Here is a 17,455-nt window from a genome sequence, read left to right on the forward strand (position 1 = left end):
ACAGTTACATTACCATATATAGTTAATTAATGTTGTTGAACATAGAATAAGAACTTTTAGATATTTTCTGCAGGTGCAGGGGTTTACACATTGATATATGCATTAGACATATGATAAATGTTAAAGTTCTGTACAATTATTCTGTGCACACAATCTATAAAATACTCATACTTTATAGTGCTAAAACTTACAGGTGATGGTATCATTGCAGAAGTAGGTTGCCACTATATTACATTTACTTATTTTTGTGCTTTCATATATTAAAAGTAAAAGTGAAGTGAAGTTTGCCTTTTACATTAGAAACCAGTTACAACTCTTGCTGACCTTGCATATTTATATAGTTTAAACAATTGTACATAAGGAGAGTGGAAATATTCTCCATCCTCTTGTTCAACTTTTCACTTTGTAGGGAATGCTTTTTCAGGCAAAGTTTCATGTTATAATACTATCATTTCTACTCAGGAGTGTAAATTCTCTTTAGGTAAATTTGACTGCATTAGATGCACTGACCTCTGTTTCTGTCAGATGGCCCCAATTCAAGTTTCCATTCTCAGCAAAATTATATCTTTCAAGAACTATGCTAGGGTATTTTTTCCAATTTTCAACCACAGTTTTAAGAAGTTGACACAATCTCCACTGCTATAATTACCTTAGCAATTCATTAAGAAAAAATGCCTGTCACAAGCAGAATTCATCCACTTTCCTTATTATAATTCATAACCGCTTTTCTAAGTAAAATATGCGAACTGCAGTTGAACCATTTTTTTTGGTGTCCAGATAGGCACCTAATTCCAACATACCTGAAATGTGAACAAATAAAAAAAGAGCTGAGCAATGCTATAAGTTAAGAGACCTAAAAATAATGAGCTAGATCTTCAGTGGGTATAAATTGGCATAGCTCCATTGAAGACAATGGAACGACACTAATTTGTACCAGCTGAGGATCGGGCCCAAATTTATGCTTTACTTACATGATAATTACTAATGAATACTATGTTATTACATAGTAATTACATGTTTCTTCAGATACTCTGGTTTGGTAATTTGGTCCAACAGTTTCATATGCAACCTGTACTTTAGAAGATACAGATAACCCTATATTTTATTTTACTTTTTAAAACATGCTACTTATGTCATTTCTGGTATTGACACTTGGTATTTATAATGACTGCAAATGTAATTAAATGCTCAACTGTCACCAGGAATGTAAAGATTATTTGCATGCAATTTGTGCCACCTGATTTAATTTTTTTGCAATGGGTTCAGTTAGAAAACATGGAGGATGTAAAAGAGGTCTAGAGAGTTCAGCCTATGTCAGTTAACTTATGTGCCACTATTTTGGACTGTTGGAACAGGACTGCAGTAATAACTGGTTATTTTACTGAAGAAAGATCCATGGAAATTCCAGCTGTGAAAATATGATCAGTCATTCATGCAACTAACAGAAGTGTTTACCCAGGCTCATCCTGTACCTGTATTTGGTGTCCAAATGTAATTAAATGCTTCAGTAAACCCACCCACATACCAGTGCATTTTTTTTAAATACCTCAGTTTTCTACTCAGATTGGGCAAACAATAAACACCCTGACCTGTTGTAAAAAACCTGTGGCCAATTGTGCTACATTTCTGTAAGTATTTTCTTATGAATATTGCACTCAGATGTAAATGAGAATTTTAATCTTATCACAGTCATCTTGAATCAACTAATGGTACATTTAATTAAAATGATTAAGTTTGGAGGGAACAACACTTAACTTTTTTTTAAAACAAATCTATTGAGCCCTGTGAACATGTGAATCTATTTCTTTTTCAAAGTTTTAACTTGTCTGCAAGTTCTTGATTGTTTTATATTTTGGGATAAAGTGCAGAAATTCTCTGTGGTTGGACTGTGTAGCTTTCTTGGCCAGCACTAAAGGAAAAACACCGGAGAATCTGTCTTGTCCTAGCTACATGCTGATATTTATCTTACCATGTAACCCAGCTGAAAACTCTTGAAAAACATAAAATTGTTAAATGCCTAGGATTTATGTTTATTGCTGTCCCAAATGTTATTCAAGAACAAACTGTTAAATACATAATGTTCTTATATATACAAAGTCTTTCAGTCTGCTAAGGCTATGTATTTAACAGCTCTCTGATTTATCTCCTCTGAAGTAAGAGTTATCTTAAATTGCAGGTGCATCACTTTCTTATTAGAAATTCAGGAATATGGAAGGGGAAGAAGAAACTGGTGTTGTTAAAATATGGAATCTGTACAGGAACTAATTCCTTATGTTATCAGTCATTTATAATCTGATTTTCTTGCATCTACCATAGAAGTCATGTTAATGCAATAATGTTTGCTGTTTTTTCCACGGCAAAATTGGCTAAAGACTCTTGTAAATGGGAATATAATTATTCTCACTCTTTGTATGATATATCAGGGGATTTGCTGGTTATTTTCACAGTGGAAATGCCATCAAGAACAAAGGGAAACTGTTCTAACTTATTTATATATTTTCTTCTTTTGAACTTTGCAAAATGCTAACCATGGCATGTAAATCTGCAGATTTTGGCTCATTGTTTGTTTCACTCACTGCCCCTACTAGGCATAAATGGGTTTTCCTACTATTTTAACAATGTTCTTTTCTACAATTGCTATGTCATTTCTGCAGCCTAGGGGTTGAGTAGCAGTACACATCTTGGATTAGATCCTGAGTTGGTGTAAATGGAAAGAATGAGTCTGTACTACAAATACAAGAGAGAGAAAGTAAATTATAATCTCTTGTGTATATGGTCAAGTTCAGAACTGGGCTAAATGGGTGTAACTCTGACTTCAATGAAGATATACCTGCTGGCAAAGAACTGAATTTGGCCAATAAACCATGACTGATTTTCCTCTTAATTTCTTGAAGGTTTCCTGTCTCCTGCTTTATCTCCCCCACCCTAGTTATTTTGGCCTGCCTGAGTTCCCTTGCATCTCTTCCCTATGCAGCTGCAACAAATCAAAGTCCATTCTTAGAAGGTTCTTTAACTCTGTGTAAACATGAACAATTAATATTCACCAGGAGAAAAAAAATCAGATTATTAAATGCATGCAATGGAAAACATAGAGACTTGCAGTATTATCATGAGACCTTTCTGAATATGTGGTTATTCTTGTTTAACAAATTACACTGAATACGCATTCCCAACTCACTGGGGTGTAGTATTTCATTTTCTTTAGGACTCTACTGGGAAACTCTGACGCAGTACTTTTGTTTCTTTGGCAGGTGAAGATGCACACTGTGTCCTACATTCATCTCTTCTACCTTGGCCTGTGTTTGCTTACCTTAACCAATTCTGCCACAGCTGGCCCAGAGACACTCTGTGGTGCTGAGCTGGTTGATGCTCTTCAGTTCGTATGTGGAGACAGAGGCTTTTATTTCAGTAAGTCAACCCCTTCTATCATTCAGCTTCTAAACTTTTCCATGTAATCCTTTGGGTTTTGTAACCACTACAGGCATGCACAAGAATAATCAAAGCAGACTGTGAAGTATGGCTACTATCCTAAATCTCTGAGTTTTCCAAATCTGAAGTGAACACAAGTTTCAATAAAATACAGAGCTCAAGCTGAGTTCAGCCTCTCTGAGGTTTTAATGGGTTTTCTTTTTCAAATGTGTTACTCCTTTTAATCACTTCCCAGTTGCTCCTATTCCACCTGCTGTTCTGCTACCTTCTGCTGGTCTCACACTGAAATCAATGGAATGACAGGACATACTAGATCTGACAGGCCCATGTGACAGCATATTAGGAGCACTGGTACATGGATGTACCAATTCTATACTATTGGATGTACTATGTACTATATTATGTCAGACAATAGAAACACATTAAGTATATACCATATCATGTTAAAAACACACTAAGCTCCGACATCTGATTTAAGAGAGAAAATCTGGAAGGCAACAGGCAGAAATTTACAACATTCAAATATCCATACACTACATCAATTCACTTCAGGCAAAGACAAAATTAATTTGCATAAGGATAAGAAACAATATTCACAAATACAGCCAACAGTCCAAATGAATGGACTATAATGCTGAATATAAGTTAACACACATGTAACCCTTCTGCCAGTCAGAGTCGACAGCAACAAGGGCCGGGTTCAATACTCCTAATGAAATCTGAATTAGCTCTATCTGTGAACAGTGGGTGGTGGAGGTTAAACCATGCCTGGAGCTCTGAGGCAGAACCCACACTGCCAGACAGGAATACCTGTCCCCACCCCCATGAAGCTTCACAGGGAGATCCTTGCTTAGCCAGTTCGGTTCAGAAGACAGTGACCCTTCAATCAGAACAGGCTAAGCACAGTTCTGCTGCCCTGTGCTCCTACAATAAAAGGATCAACATTTCATTATCCCTGCATTTAACACTAAAGTGATTTGTAACCCAACACCAGCCAAAGGGATCATTTGGGCAAAGCAGTCCTGTCATGCTGAGCACCTAACAGGGTGGGTGTGCTCATGCAAATACAGTCTGGCCCTAATGCCTGTTCCCCCTCCTCCAGCCAACTTGGGGGCCGGACATTCAGACCCTGTTTACACAAGAATTCCTGTTCTGAGGAAAATCCTAAACATTGGGCTTGATAGACCACTGCAATATTTCACTGACTTAGCTTCTTTGGTATAAAACCAGAGTAATGCAGTGGTGATTCAAACCCATTATACCTTACTAAACAATTACTGGTGGTCTGCCGTTCAAAAAGAGCAGAACTATGAAACAGAGGGAATTTCAATGTAACTTCCCACTTGAAAAGTGGCATACTCTTAGACTCCAGTGCATCAATGTCATAAGAACATAAGACTGGCCATACTGGGTCAGACCAATGGTCCAGCTGGCCCAGTATCCTGTCTTGCAACAGTAGCCAATGCCAGGTGCTTCAGAGGGAATGAACAGAACAGGTAATCATCAAGTGATCCAGCTTTTCTTCCTTTTAAGCATATTATTCTGGCTCTACCACTGATACACTTCAAAATATCAAAGTTTACATATGTGCTCAAGTCTAGTGCATGCTAGTCTGGTAACTACTCAGATAGGAGCTTTTGAGTCCACTGAAAGACATGTGGCCTCTAATGAAAATGTTCGTGATTTACTAAAGAAAAACAGTTCAGCATCTGGTGAGGTCACTCTAGTGGGTGTGAGGGTCATGTTGCCTCTAACCTTCATTTTTGGAAAACCACAAATGATTCAGATAAAGTGCCTCAATTATGGATATTTACATAAAGCTTATCCAAATCTTTGGAAGCTTTCTCTGTTCAGTCTATTCAGTTCTTTCCCAGCCATCCCCAACCTCACTTCAATAATGAAATTACTTCCTCCCTTCCTTCACTGTTCCCCCCAGTATAATCAGTTTTCTGACATCTCTTTCTCCTTCATGCTTTTATTGCCATCTCCAACACCAAATTTCCTTATCCTTTTCTCCAACAGACTTTCTATAGCTTTGGTGATATCACACCAACTATATTAGGTCTCTACTTACATGCACCCACTGTCCTCAAAATTCATATATTCTCGAGCTCCACGGGTCATAAGAACAACTCCCAAATGTATTCTATGCCTATGGCCCTAAGGAAATAACTAAGGGTGTGAACGATGGAAGTTCGTTACCACCTGGACTTTAAAGCTTTGGCTCAACATTTGGATTGAACTTTGAGAAAGTTGTTTTTTCTGAATAGTTAACCCATTCCTACTGTAACATAGAAAGACTCTTAAAACCTCTCTCCCACTTTCAAGATTTCCATAAGAGGCTAATGAATGCACTACACATCTCCTGAATGTATCTAGCACCAATAGTAATGACTGACATACAAGCTCCTTTATCTATTGAAAACATAGTTTAAAATGCATTATAATGGTCTGATAGAAGTTCATAGATAAAATACATTTATGTGGTGTAGCAGGTTTATGAGTTTAATATAATATATCCATAAATAAAAATAACCTTATCAACTTAAAATTTAGGCTTCTACAGTAAGAAACATAAACATTAAAACAAAAACTAAGAACACTAAAGGTTAAAAAAAAACCTAATCAGTAAGGCATACAAAATTATAATTATATATATAATTATAGTACCTAAAGATTTGAATACCCTTACAGTGGTTACACTGCCTAATGAAAATCAAGATGTGAAAATAAACATTAGGTATTTCAATAACAACCTTAACTCTGACCTTTTTTTTCTTTTTAATTATGGCATAGGAAATCAGATGTATAAGTACAATCAATAGTGCACATATAGTGTTATTTTAGATATTGTATATTACCACAGTAGAAGGTGTACTGTATCAAGATATATTAAATGCATTAAATATGCAACATTCTTGTTTGCACAATGTCTGCATAGTTTGATAATTATAAACTAGTGATATTTTGTAACTAGAAATTATTTGTTCAATAGACCTTGGAGTGTGTTGTTTCTGCATTTTGGTTCAAAGCATTATAGTTACTGTAGATCTGTTTAGCTTTTGAACACTGTTATTCAAATATTAATAATGATCATTCTATAATTAAAAAACTGAAGTCCTATGTTTTTTAAAAGCTATGTCCTGGGGTCAGAGTTGGGGCTGTAATTATAATGTTTAATGTTAGTTTTCACATGTTTACATTTTTGCTGAAGTTTCACAGAATCATAGAAATGTAGGGCTGAAAAGAGCCTCAAAAGGCCAGCCCCCTGCACTGAAGCAGGATCAACTATACCTAGACCATTCCTGACAGGTGTTTGTCTAACCTGTTCTTAAAAACCTTCAGTTATGGGCATTCCACAGCCTCCCTTTGTAACCTTTCCAGTACTTAACTATTCTTATAGTTAGAAAGTTTTTCCTAAAAATATCTAACCTAAATCTCCCTTGCTGCAGATAAAGCCCATTACTACTTATCCTACCTTCAGTTGATATGGAGAACAACTAATCACTGTCCTCTTTATAACAGCCCTTAACATATTTGAAGACTGTTATCAGGTTCCCACTCAGTCATCTTTTCTCAAGACTAAACATGCCTAAACTTTTTTAATCTTTCCAGACAAGTTTTCTAAATCTTTTACCATTTTGGTTGCTCTCCTCTGGACTCTCTCCAATTTGCCCACATCTTTCTTAAAGTGTAATGCCCGAAACTGGACAAAGTACTCCAACTGAGGCCTCACCAGTGCTGAGTACAGTGGAACAATTGTCTCTTGTGTCTTACATATGACATTCCTAATAACACATCCCAGAATGACATTAGCCTTTTTTGCAACTGCATCACAATGTTGGCTCATACTCAATTTGTGATGAACTATAACCCCCAGATCCTCTTCTGCAATTCTACTGCCTAGACACTTATTCCCCATATTGTATTTGTGAATTTGATTTTTCCTTACTAAGTGAACTGGCATTTGTCGTTATGAAATTTTATCTTGTTGATTTTCAGTCCAATTTCCAGTTAATCAAGATACTTAGAATTCTACTCCTATCCTCCAAAGTACTTGCAACCCCTCCCATCTTGGTATCATCTTCAGTTTTTATACACACACTCTCCACTTCCTTGTTCAAGTCATTATTAAAAATACTGAATAATTCTGAACTCTGGACAGACGCCATGAAAGACCCCACTAAATACATCCTCCCAGTTTGACAGTGAACCATTGATAACTATACTTTTTGAGTAGTTTGAATTATATGGGTAGTTAAACCTATAAATAACTTTCCTTATTATTTCCATTTTTTAACTGGAACATTCTTGATATGTATTATTCTGATGGTTGTTACCTAGTCTAACAACTTTTACTTTAAGTTAATGAAGATTTTGGCTGGGGTTTTTCCCCCAAAAAGTAGATTAAGAACATATTATAACTTGGGATTCTGGAGGATTTATGAGATCTTCAAGAGCTCCTGAAAATGTTGACCATCAGTACTTAAAACTCTGTGTTGACAGGTTCCAGTTCTCCTTTTGCTCCAAGTAACCATGTCTCTAGAGCTGGTCAAAATATTATTTTCCCCATTGGGAAAATAAAACCAAACTTCTTGGTTTTCCTGGTTTTGGTTTTCAACAAAAAATTTTCCACAGAAAGCAGACACTTCCCAAGAAAAATTTCTATTGAAAAACAATTTAGATAATTTTTTTTCCAACCAGCCCAACATTGCTCTCCCCAGACTAAAATAAGTAAGGTGTCTCTTACACACACATTAACCCTCAACACTTCCCTCCCTTTTCCAGTCAGCAAACCTCTTGGGGCTGGTCACAGAGAAGTACCGCACCACAGAGGACCACAGCCATGATCCAAAGCCAACTGAAGTCAACAGAAGGACTTTCATTGACTTCAATGGTCTTTGGATGAGGTCCCAAAGGCGGACCTCAGTAGGTGTAAGGAAGGGGTAGCTTGGGGGGAAGAGCTCAGAGGAACTGTCCACCCTATTCACTGAGGAGTCCTGTGGAAACAACACTATGTGACTGATTAAAAACTGTCTCATAATACATATGTGGAGGGCATAAGCAATTTAATTCTGGCACTTTTGAGTGATTGATGTTGCAGCTTTCATAGTGTTTATTTAATGTGCGGGGGAGGGGGAAGATTGTGTGTGTAATTGTATGTAAATTTAAATTTCCATTTAATAGCACAGCCAAGTATTCAGTTTTAGTACCTGTAACTAAGTTATCTTCATTACCACTGAGGAGAAGCAAACATTAACTAATGCTTAGATATTAAACACCATGGAATTGTAAGTGAATGCCGTCCATACTCATAATAGGCTTTCTATCGATAGGTTGGGAGACTGAAGTCTTCCGTTTATTCACAGAACAAATACAGCATGGGCAGCAGCAATTCAAGCTTCCCCACACCATTCTGCTAATGTGCCCTGACCCTGACCTGGGGGGTCCATCCCTAGGGGTGAAAGGATAGCTCATTCTACATGCTGCTTTTATCCTTGGAGTTCTCTCCTGAGAATGCCAAGAAGAGTGCTAAACAATACTTACTGTGATGGCGGTTTTGTGATGTGAGCACCTGTCTATTAGCTACTAGAATGAATTCTTCCCTTCAGCCATATCATCTCCTGCCGCCACCTTGTCAGGACTAGTGTACTAATCAAGGTTGGGCTAGGTTGGTAGTTGAATGGGAGAGCTCCAAGGAAAACAACAAGCTGCTGCAGGAGTTGCTTATTCAGTAAATGATACTCTTCCCTGTGAGTCAGTATTGAGTCAATGACAAAGTATTCTGTTAGGGAGGTGCCACCTTTTGGCTGAGACTAAGAGACGTCCTAACCACTGAGAAGATCCTATCTCATATTTTATAAGAGGAGAAAAATTAGCCCCCGTGGCCTTTCCAAATTGAAGTTTGGGAAGTTACAGACTACCACCCTACATTCTGCCGGCAGTTGTAATTGAATCCTTCTTTACTGTGCTTCACATCTACCTTTCACTATCTATCAGCATTTCTAGAGGCCTATGAACATAGCATCCAGATGCTGCACATGTTTGCCTGCAAACACTGGGATCGGTCCACCCTCTGATACATGTTGCTTTAAACACTAAATCCAGCAATGTTCAACAGCTGCTACATTCCAGTGAAGTGGTAGATTAATAAAAGGCCATATTCTTGCTTCTTTTCCATGATTTCTGACATGGGGAGAAGAAGTATAGGGAGCCTTTCACATCCTCCTCCTCTTCCTGCACTAAAAGGCAACCAGAATGCCACACTCTGCGTCCCCTAAGTCAGAGTGTGGGAAGGGCCATAATGCCATTGCAGGATTGTGACTATGTATGTTCCCATTCCATACTGGTTGGCAGTGGAGGACCAATATTGTGAGGAGCACCTGCTGCCACTTATAATAGTGTGACAATCCTGTGCATACTCCCTGCCGGTCTTTTCTCCACATGCAGAATTTCTGTTGCTAGTGCCAAGGACCACTGCACCTGTTTACTGCAACTCTAACGACTAATGTGACACAACATTGCCCAGTGTATGTATTGCTCTTTAGGTTTCTTAGGAATAAACATAAAAGTAAGATATTAGTCAGCAGCAATCATTCATTTCACTTTGAGTCCCAGTGATCTTGAGTTAAAGATTCTGTTTCAAATTACTATACTCCCTGAACCACCCTACCTTTCATTTCAGATATTAACATATGTATGCAGGAAGTTAAAACAATAATTATTGCTACACTGGAGTGGAATTCTGCAGTTCTGGTTTGTAGTCAATGAGGACCTTCCCCCTTGTTTCCCTAATAATGGGTTCAGATATTCATGATTCACTCCGAGTTTCAGGTTAGAATGAACACAAATCAATCGGTACCATCAAGGTTCACCTGCTTTGGCTTGAAACAGGTTCTTTTCCTTTTTCATTCACTCTCTGAGCCAGTCATTTAATCTCTCTGTGTCTCAGCTTCCCCATTTATTATGTGGGGATAACAATACCTAATTTACAGCAGTACAGTAAGGTTAAATTAATTAACATTTGTAAAGTACTTTGAGTCCTTAGATAAAAGGGACTAGAGTTTCAATGTATTATTGTAAGTGAAAAGTATTATTTTATTTCATGGCAATTTTTATGAAAAGCTGGTGTGGCTCTGGTGAATAGGGCAACCTCCTTGAAATACATCAGAAATAGTCAAAATTTTTAAGACATAATTGGAGCCAAAAGGACCATATTTTTAGTGTAAACAAAAAGAAAACATCAGTTGCAGAAATGGAAACAATATTTGTGAGCCTAACTGGACTTTCAATTTAAATATACATACATATGTATTTTACTCCTGAGGGAGTGCTGGGAAGAAACTGATATTACCTTGGTAGAACTAAAATACTTAGGGAAAGAGCCACAGATTGTGTAAATGGGTTGAACTCCTTTGCCTTCCACAGAGCTGTGCTCCTTTCCACCAGCTGAGGATATGGACCTACTGTCTAGTCACAGATTGGGCATATTGTAGAATCGCAGCATTAGATTCCTGAGTTTCTGCTCTCTGTTGTTCTACCATGCAGCCTGAAGTTTTATTTTCCAGCTTTCAAAGTCCTCTAGTAAACTCATTCAACTGAGTGTCAGCAATCACGCCTACCTATCAATCCTCCTGTGCAAAGATCCTAAATATCAAGTCATGCACATATTTAAAAAAATCATAGAACCTCAGAATAGTGACAAAATTCCAGAATGACACAATCTTATGATAACAAATAAATAATAACATTTTGCACTCCTATCACACATTCAATTCAATTCCATTAATTATTATAGTCTTCCAACAACCTGTATCATAAGGTAAGTTTTACTACCCATCTTATTGATGGTAAACTCAGGCACTGGGAGTTTAAATGACTGCCCAAGGATACTCAGGAAGTCTGTAATGTAGTCAAGTATAGAACACAGATCTCATCCTGACACACAAGACCATCCTTCCTTGTCATAAACCTGCATGTTTAGCTTTCTAGACAACATAGACCTTGTATTCTCAAATCCTGGTTCTTTTAGATTCATGTATTGTAGATCCAGTGCTTATTTTGCCTGGCAAATTGATAAATCTGTGTTCAAGTTGTTCAGGAAAATAGTGCTATAGGAAGATTATTCTTCCATCATTTACATTTCACTAGAGCTATCACATATAAGGAACAGAAGCAGAACATTGTCCATAGAGCTGCAGCACAGATCAGAGAGGGAGAATTTTGCTGTAAGTATTCTACTCTTCTTGTAAGAGTCACTTCGTAGATTTCTCTAAAAGGAGATTATTTCTTTGTTTCTTTATATAATTCTAAGAGAATAACAGAATACAGTTTGCTCTAGCTCACACTTCTATATTATGAATAAACTGTACTAGATTGGGAGAGGAGAGCATGTGCATTTTGCTGTAGGAAACAAGTCACATTGTTTTCAATTCAGTTCCTGGCTCCTTTAAGAAATATGCATTACCACTTTCCCAAACATGGATATTAACTTAGCTAAAGGTGCACATAAGTGATAAAAAAACAAATGGCCTTTCAGTTGCTTAGGTAGTTCAATTATTCATTATAATTTCTCAGGCCCACCTTAGATGGACTATGTTATTGGGGCCATGACACAGAGTGTCAGTTTCATGAAATGAAAAGCATTTTTCAGTTACAAAAATTGTCTTTGTGCCTACAGTGAATCTTCTGAAGCATCACTAATATAAAAAGAGAAGCTGAAGCTAGGGACATAGCATAGTGAAGCTCTTCCAACATTCTTTAAACAATGAAGAATGATCTAACACATGCCTTCTTACACAGGAGAAAGAATTCCATAACAGGAATGTGTCCAGTGTTGTGATAGTCCCAGGATATTAGAGAGACAAGGTGGGGGAGGTAATAACTTTTATTGGACCAACTTCTGTTGGTGAGAGAGACAAGCTTTCGGGCTACAGAAGAGGAGCTTGGAATTTGTCTCTCTCACCATCAGAAGCTGGTCCAATAAAAGATATTACCTCCCCCACCTTGTCTCTCTAATAACAGGAATGGGCAGATTTTCCTGGTATCCAGCCGTCCCATTGCCTTTGACAATCACTTTGTGGACTATTATGACATACTTTTACTATTGATTTTCTTCCAGAGACAACAAAACCAATGCAATTCCATTGCATTCCCTCTCCATTGCATGTGCCATCAGAACACTGAATTATTCTTCCAAATGCTCAGTTTCCCATGATGTCAGGAAGAGTGAACGGACAGAAATTCCTATAATCAGACCTCACACCTCTTGTGCTGTCTAGAAATGAGGTATAAATGAAGGAGTCAGTACCCTGCAGAGAGGGAAATCAAAGGCCCAGAAATAGGTAGTTATGTGACCAGTACAGTGCTTCTGTAAAGTACCAGGACAATGATTCGCCTCTCTGTTAATCAACTGCTCAGTTACCTCTGCATAAAGTCTGCTTTTAAGATGGCTTTAGGATTTCTAGGCCTGATCGCAGAATTCAACAGAATAATTGCAACAGATGGGATTGCGTTCCATGCCATACCTCTCCTGTACCTGTGGGGGCTATGACAACCATACAGGCGCTCACTCCTCTAAATGTCTCAGGCTGAAAACAATGATCTATTACAAGCCTGAAAAGATACACTGAAAAGGGCTCTGAGAAAGAGTCTGCAATTTTTGCCACATTGGAAAGGGGTGGGGGGCTTGTGCCACTATGTTCTCCTAGAAAGCCTCCCAACCATAATAAAAATAAGTTTGCTTTTCATTCAATGGCACTACAGTGACCACAGTGGTGGTGATCAGCTGATTGACTGCATTGACGCGAAAGCAATGGGTAAACTTTCATGCACGTACATCTTGGTGAAATGTCACTGCACTACTAAATCCAAATGTGAGTGCACTAGGTTCCCTAAAAGTTCAAATTGTGTGTGCCCTTATTAGCAGTTAAACAGAAGAGATGACAAAGCTTTTCATAATGTTTGTCTTTATCTATGTGCTAGCTCAACTTTAAAATTGAGCAGAAAGCTGTTACTTGACATCTGATTTCTTAACTGCAGTTAGTTGTGTGTGTATTTAATGCATTGTTTAGTCTCATGTTGGCTAACGTCACTTAAAGAAGCACTTGGCAAGGTCTGTGTTAATTCTTGGCCTAGCTGCCCTTTTTATTTTTTCACTGAACCTTAAATACCAAGAAAAACCCTTGACTCATTTTAATTCTGGCATATTCTTCTATGCAATGGGCCAAACCTTTCCACATGATCCTCTGCATTTGTCCTGATATTATTAATTGCTTTGCAATATTTGATCAGCAGCAGCTAAAGTCACAAAAACAAATTATACAATTGTGACCAAGACCGCACAGTGTCTTAATTAAAATTTTTTGCATTAAATGTTTGAGCATCTAAGGAAATCCCTACTGTAAGTGTTTCAGGACAGGGAATTCACACTGCAGCCTCCCTAGGGACTCAGTTCAGCAATCTATGTCTATTTGGCAAAGCATGTGCTTAAGTCCCACTGATTTAAATGGAATTTAAGCACGTGCTTAGAGTTAAGCATGGGCTTAAGTGCTTTGCAAAATAAGGATGGATTTAAGCATATGTTTCAATGCTTTGCTAAATGTCTGGGATAAGTTTCTTATTTAACCGTATCTAATGTCAACATGCCCCTTAAAATGAGCCCAATTGTTCAAAACTATAACTACAAACTAAAGTGATTATGCACAGATACGTTATATTTCAATGTAACTAATGAAAAATGAATAAAAACGTGGCATCAAATACTTTCATGCTGATCCCACTAAAGATATTGGGCCAAATTCACCCCTGGAGTAACTCCATGGCCCCTTGGGTCAAATGGAAAAAATATTAGAAATTCATAACTATTTTACAATCTGGTTTAATGAAAATATGACAGTCGCCATCTCAACTGAGACATCCGGGATTAAAGGTTCTCAAAGGGAGAGCATTAACAGATCTATATCTTCTGTGCATCAGGCACAGAGGGGGATATGTCGCATACACTGACAAGTGGGCTGCACACACCGATGGAGAGTTTTACAGTGTCATTACAAGCACAAGTTTAGGCAAGTGAATCTAATTAAAACATCAATGTGCCTTCCTGATTCAAAATAGCTCATCATAGTCTCTCGTTAACCAATTGTTCTCAGCATAGGGTGACAAATTACTTTACTTCTATCAAGGGGAGTAAAATTAAATGATATCCCTTCCCAAAACATCATACTGATTAGAAACAATTCTAGATATGGGTTTATTTTGTCAGTCTTATGGCAGCAATCTTTAAGTTAAAATTCTGCCTTCTGTTGATTGTTTTTCATCTCTGACTCTTAAATTTCCATGTTCAATGTCAACTCCTGTAGAGTTGCTTTGGAATTTCTTAGTAATAGTTAAACTCCTATAAAATCCAAAGCAGATGAGTCTGAGATAGATTTTCATCAAGAACTACAGCATCTATGTAGAGTCAAAGACAACAGGCCTTCAAAAACCTACCTCAAAGCAGATTTACGCATGATTTCTCTAGTCCATCCAGGCAGATGCTGCTTTCATGCCAAATCCTTAGCTAGTGTAAATTGGCATGGCTTTATTGAACTCAATGGAACTATACCTATTTACACTAGCTAATCATCTTACCCTTCATCTTTTCTGAGCCTTCATATTTATATTTTCCCCATATTATTTTTGAAATTCAACTGCAATCCCAACTTTCTAGTATGGAAAATTCAATAGAATATCAAAATCTCCCATTGTGTTGTGCAAAAGAAAAAAAAAGGAGAGGGTTTTTAAATCTCTATAATGTAAACTTTTTTATGAAAAGTGAAGAGTGGAAGTGACTCATCACAGTTTACCCTGGCCAAAGTATTTTTATTACTGAAGATAAATAAAGGGTTACAAAAACACCTGTTGAACAGTTCTTCCTCCAAATGAGTTAAACAACAAAATAACACTACCATAAAAATTGCAAACAACTACCCCAAATGATAAACACTACAGCAAACTATTTCATCTTAAACAATTCCCTCCAACAGTCATCCAACACCAGATACTGAATCGTGAGATTAAAAATCTATACCCTACCCACTTGCCATCTCTCTCAATGCAACACCAATTCTACATTCCAAACAACTGACAAACATCCATCTCTGTTCATTCTATATGGTCCAATTTAAATGTTGAGTGGGGGAGGCAGAAGGCATATTTGTTGTGGGTGGGAGATGTGGATGAGGTGGTGTGGAGAAGGTGGAATCATGGCTGCAGGCTGCAAAAAATGAGGAAATCTTAATTTGGGATTCCCTGGTGCTTTTGATGATTGTGTTGTATGGTTGTTACATGCACTTCAGCAACCTTGACTGGTTTATAACAGAGTTTTTGTTTGGGACGCATATACGCACACGACATTCTGAAGTTTTCTATCATGTCAGTCAACACTCAATTATCAGACGAGTTTCTACTATTACTAAAAGCTTTTTTTGAACATTTTTTTGGTAACTTTTCATCAGCCACCATGGATTTTTTGAGAGCGAATTTGGACATCTATTTTAGTTTAATTTGCCATGCTCATATTCAGCAATACCTCAAAACTCCTGTAGATTAGTAGGTTGTAATATCTTGCCTGTGCATCCCTTAAATTTCTGAATTACTAGCCAACAGGTCATCCAAGAAGAAGCTTAAATTTTCCTACGTATTTCAAGTTTTATGTTTCTTTCCATTAAAGTTTCCAGCCTTTCAGAGACATATTTAGTTTGGCAGAGTGACTCTGGTGACTCATGGAATGAAGAGATTTGAGAGCAAGCTACTGAAAATGTATCTAATTTCTCCTTGTGTAATTTGGGAGCAAGCTACTAATAATACATCTAATAATTTCTTGGTTTAATCCGATGCATTATTGCCAAATATTTATCTGTACAGAAGTCTTGTTATTCCTGAAATATATAACACAGATCAAATGCAAATATACCTGTACCTTGATTTTTAAGATATTCCTGGCTCCTTTTCTGGCACTGTCCCCTAAATCAATAGGCATTGAATGAAAACACGGTTCCTACTGAAACCATTTCCAGTATGACCCTAACTATACTTTGGAATTCAGCAAACAAACATTCCTTATGAAAGTAATTATTTTCTCTCTATCATGTTCTGATCAATTACATTGATGTCACTCTCCCATCACTTATATATGAAGAAGTGTGTTGTTAGAACAGCATGCTATTTTGAATATTCTCTTCATTCTTTTGTTAAATTAAGATAAGATGTTTTCTTCTTCACTCAGACTGCTGAGCAGTGATAAGCTTGTATCATTTTTCACTTATCTGAGTACATGCACCTGAAAGATATAAGGCTAGAAATATTGCATAATGTAATAGTACTAGCGGTTTGTCTCTGTACTTTTCTTATATGACAGTTTACTGCTAATTTTACAAAGCTCATTAAGCCTGGATCCGCCTATCTGATCCGCACAAACAGTCTCCTGTGCCTTTCAGACCCTCACTTGACTTCAGTGGACTCCAGCATGAGCATAGCTCACACAGATCAGGTTGCAGACCTAAATATGCAAACTCAAACCACTTTTAGTTGGGTCTGACTTCAGTAGAACTCTGGATGGACATAGGAATCTGCTCATGTGCGTGGTGGTAGCTGAGCCTCCTCCTGCTCTTTTACTGAAGCAGGACACCCAATAACTTCAGTGGGAGTTTCGTATGAATGTGAGCGCCACACTGGTACACTAAAAGTGGAAAGAGAAGGCAATAGCTGTGTGTACAGATTAGACCAGGTACAAAGGAAAATGAACGGTTTCTTACAGTACAATACATGGTGTGTATTGCTGTGTCTCACGGGAAGTCAGCTGTTGTATTTATCAATGTGCAAATACAGGGCTAGATTCTAATATCCTTTCTCAAATTGAGTAATATCTTGTTCCATCAGTATACCTGGAAGAAAATGGCCCAATGCAATTTTCTAAGAGATGGAGGAGACAATATTATCAGAAGCCAAGACTGAGCCCTGACTCTGGAAAGCATTTGTTGTTGTT

At 37.5% G+C, this 17,455-nt stretch overlaps 1 protein-coding gene across 2 annotated transcripts in view; it reads left to right on the forward strand.

The window, feature by feature from the left end:
* Positions 1-17,455, forward strand: part of IGF1 (insulin like growth factor 1) — a 71,862-nt gene that overhangs the window by 517 nt on the left and 53,890 nt on the right. For both annotated transcript variants that reach the window (XM_067536178.1, XM_067536177.1), the window contains exon 2: positions 3,252-3,408. In XM_067536178.1, coding sequence (XP_067392279.1) covers positions 3,252-3,408 — 157 coding nt within the window. The remainder of the gene's footprint in view (positions 1-3,251; positions 3,409-17,455) is intronic.

The sequence above is a fragment of the Emydura macquarii genome, unplaced genomic scaffold (genome assembly GCF_026122565.2).
Source record: "Emydura macquarii macquarii isolate MOO-44397 ecotype Brisbane River unplaced genomic scaffold, CSIRO-AGI_Emac_v2 contig_3530, whole genome shotgun sequence".
Taxonomy (NCBI): domain Eukaryota; kingdom Metazoa; phylum Chordata; order Testudines; family Chelidae; genus Emydura; species Emydura macquarii.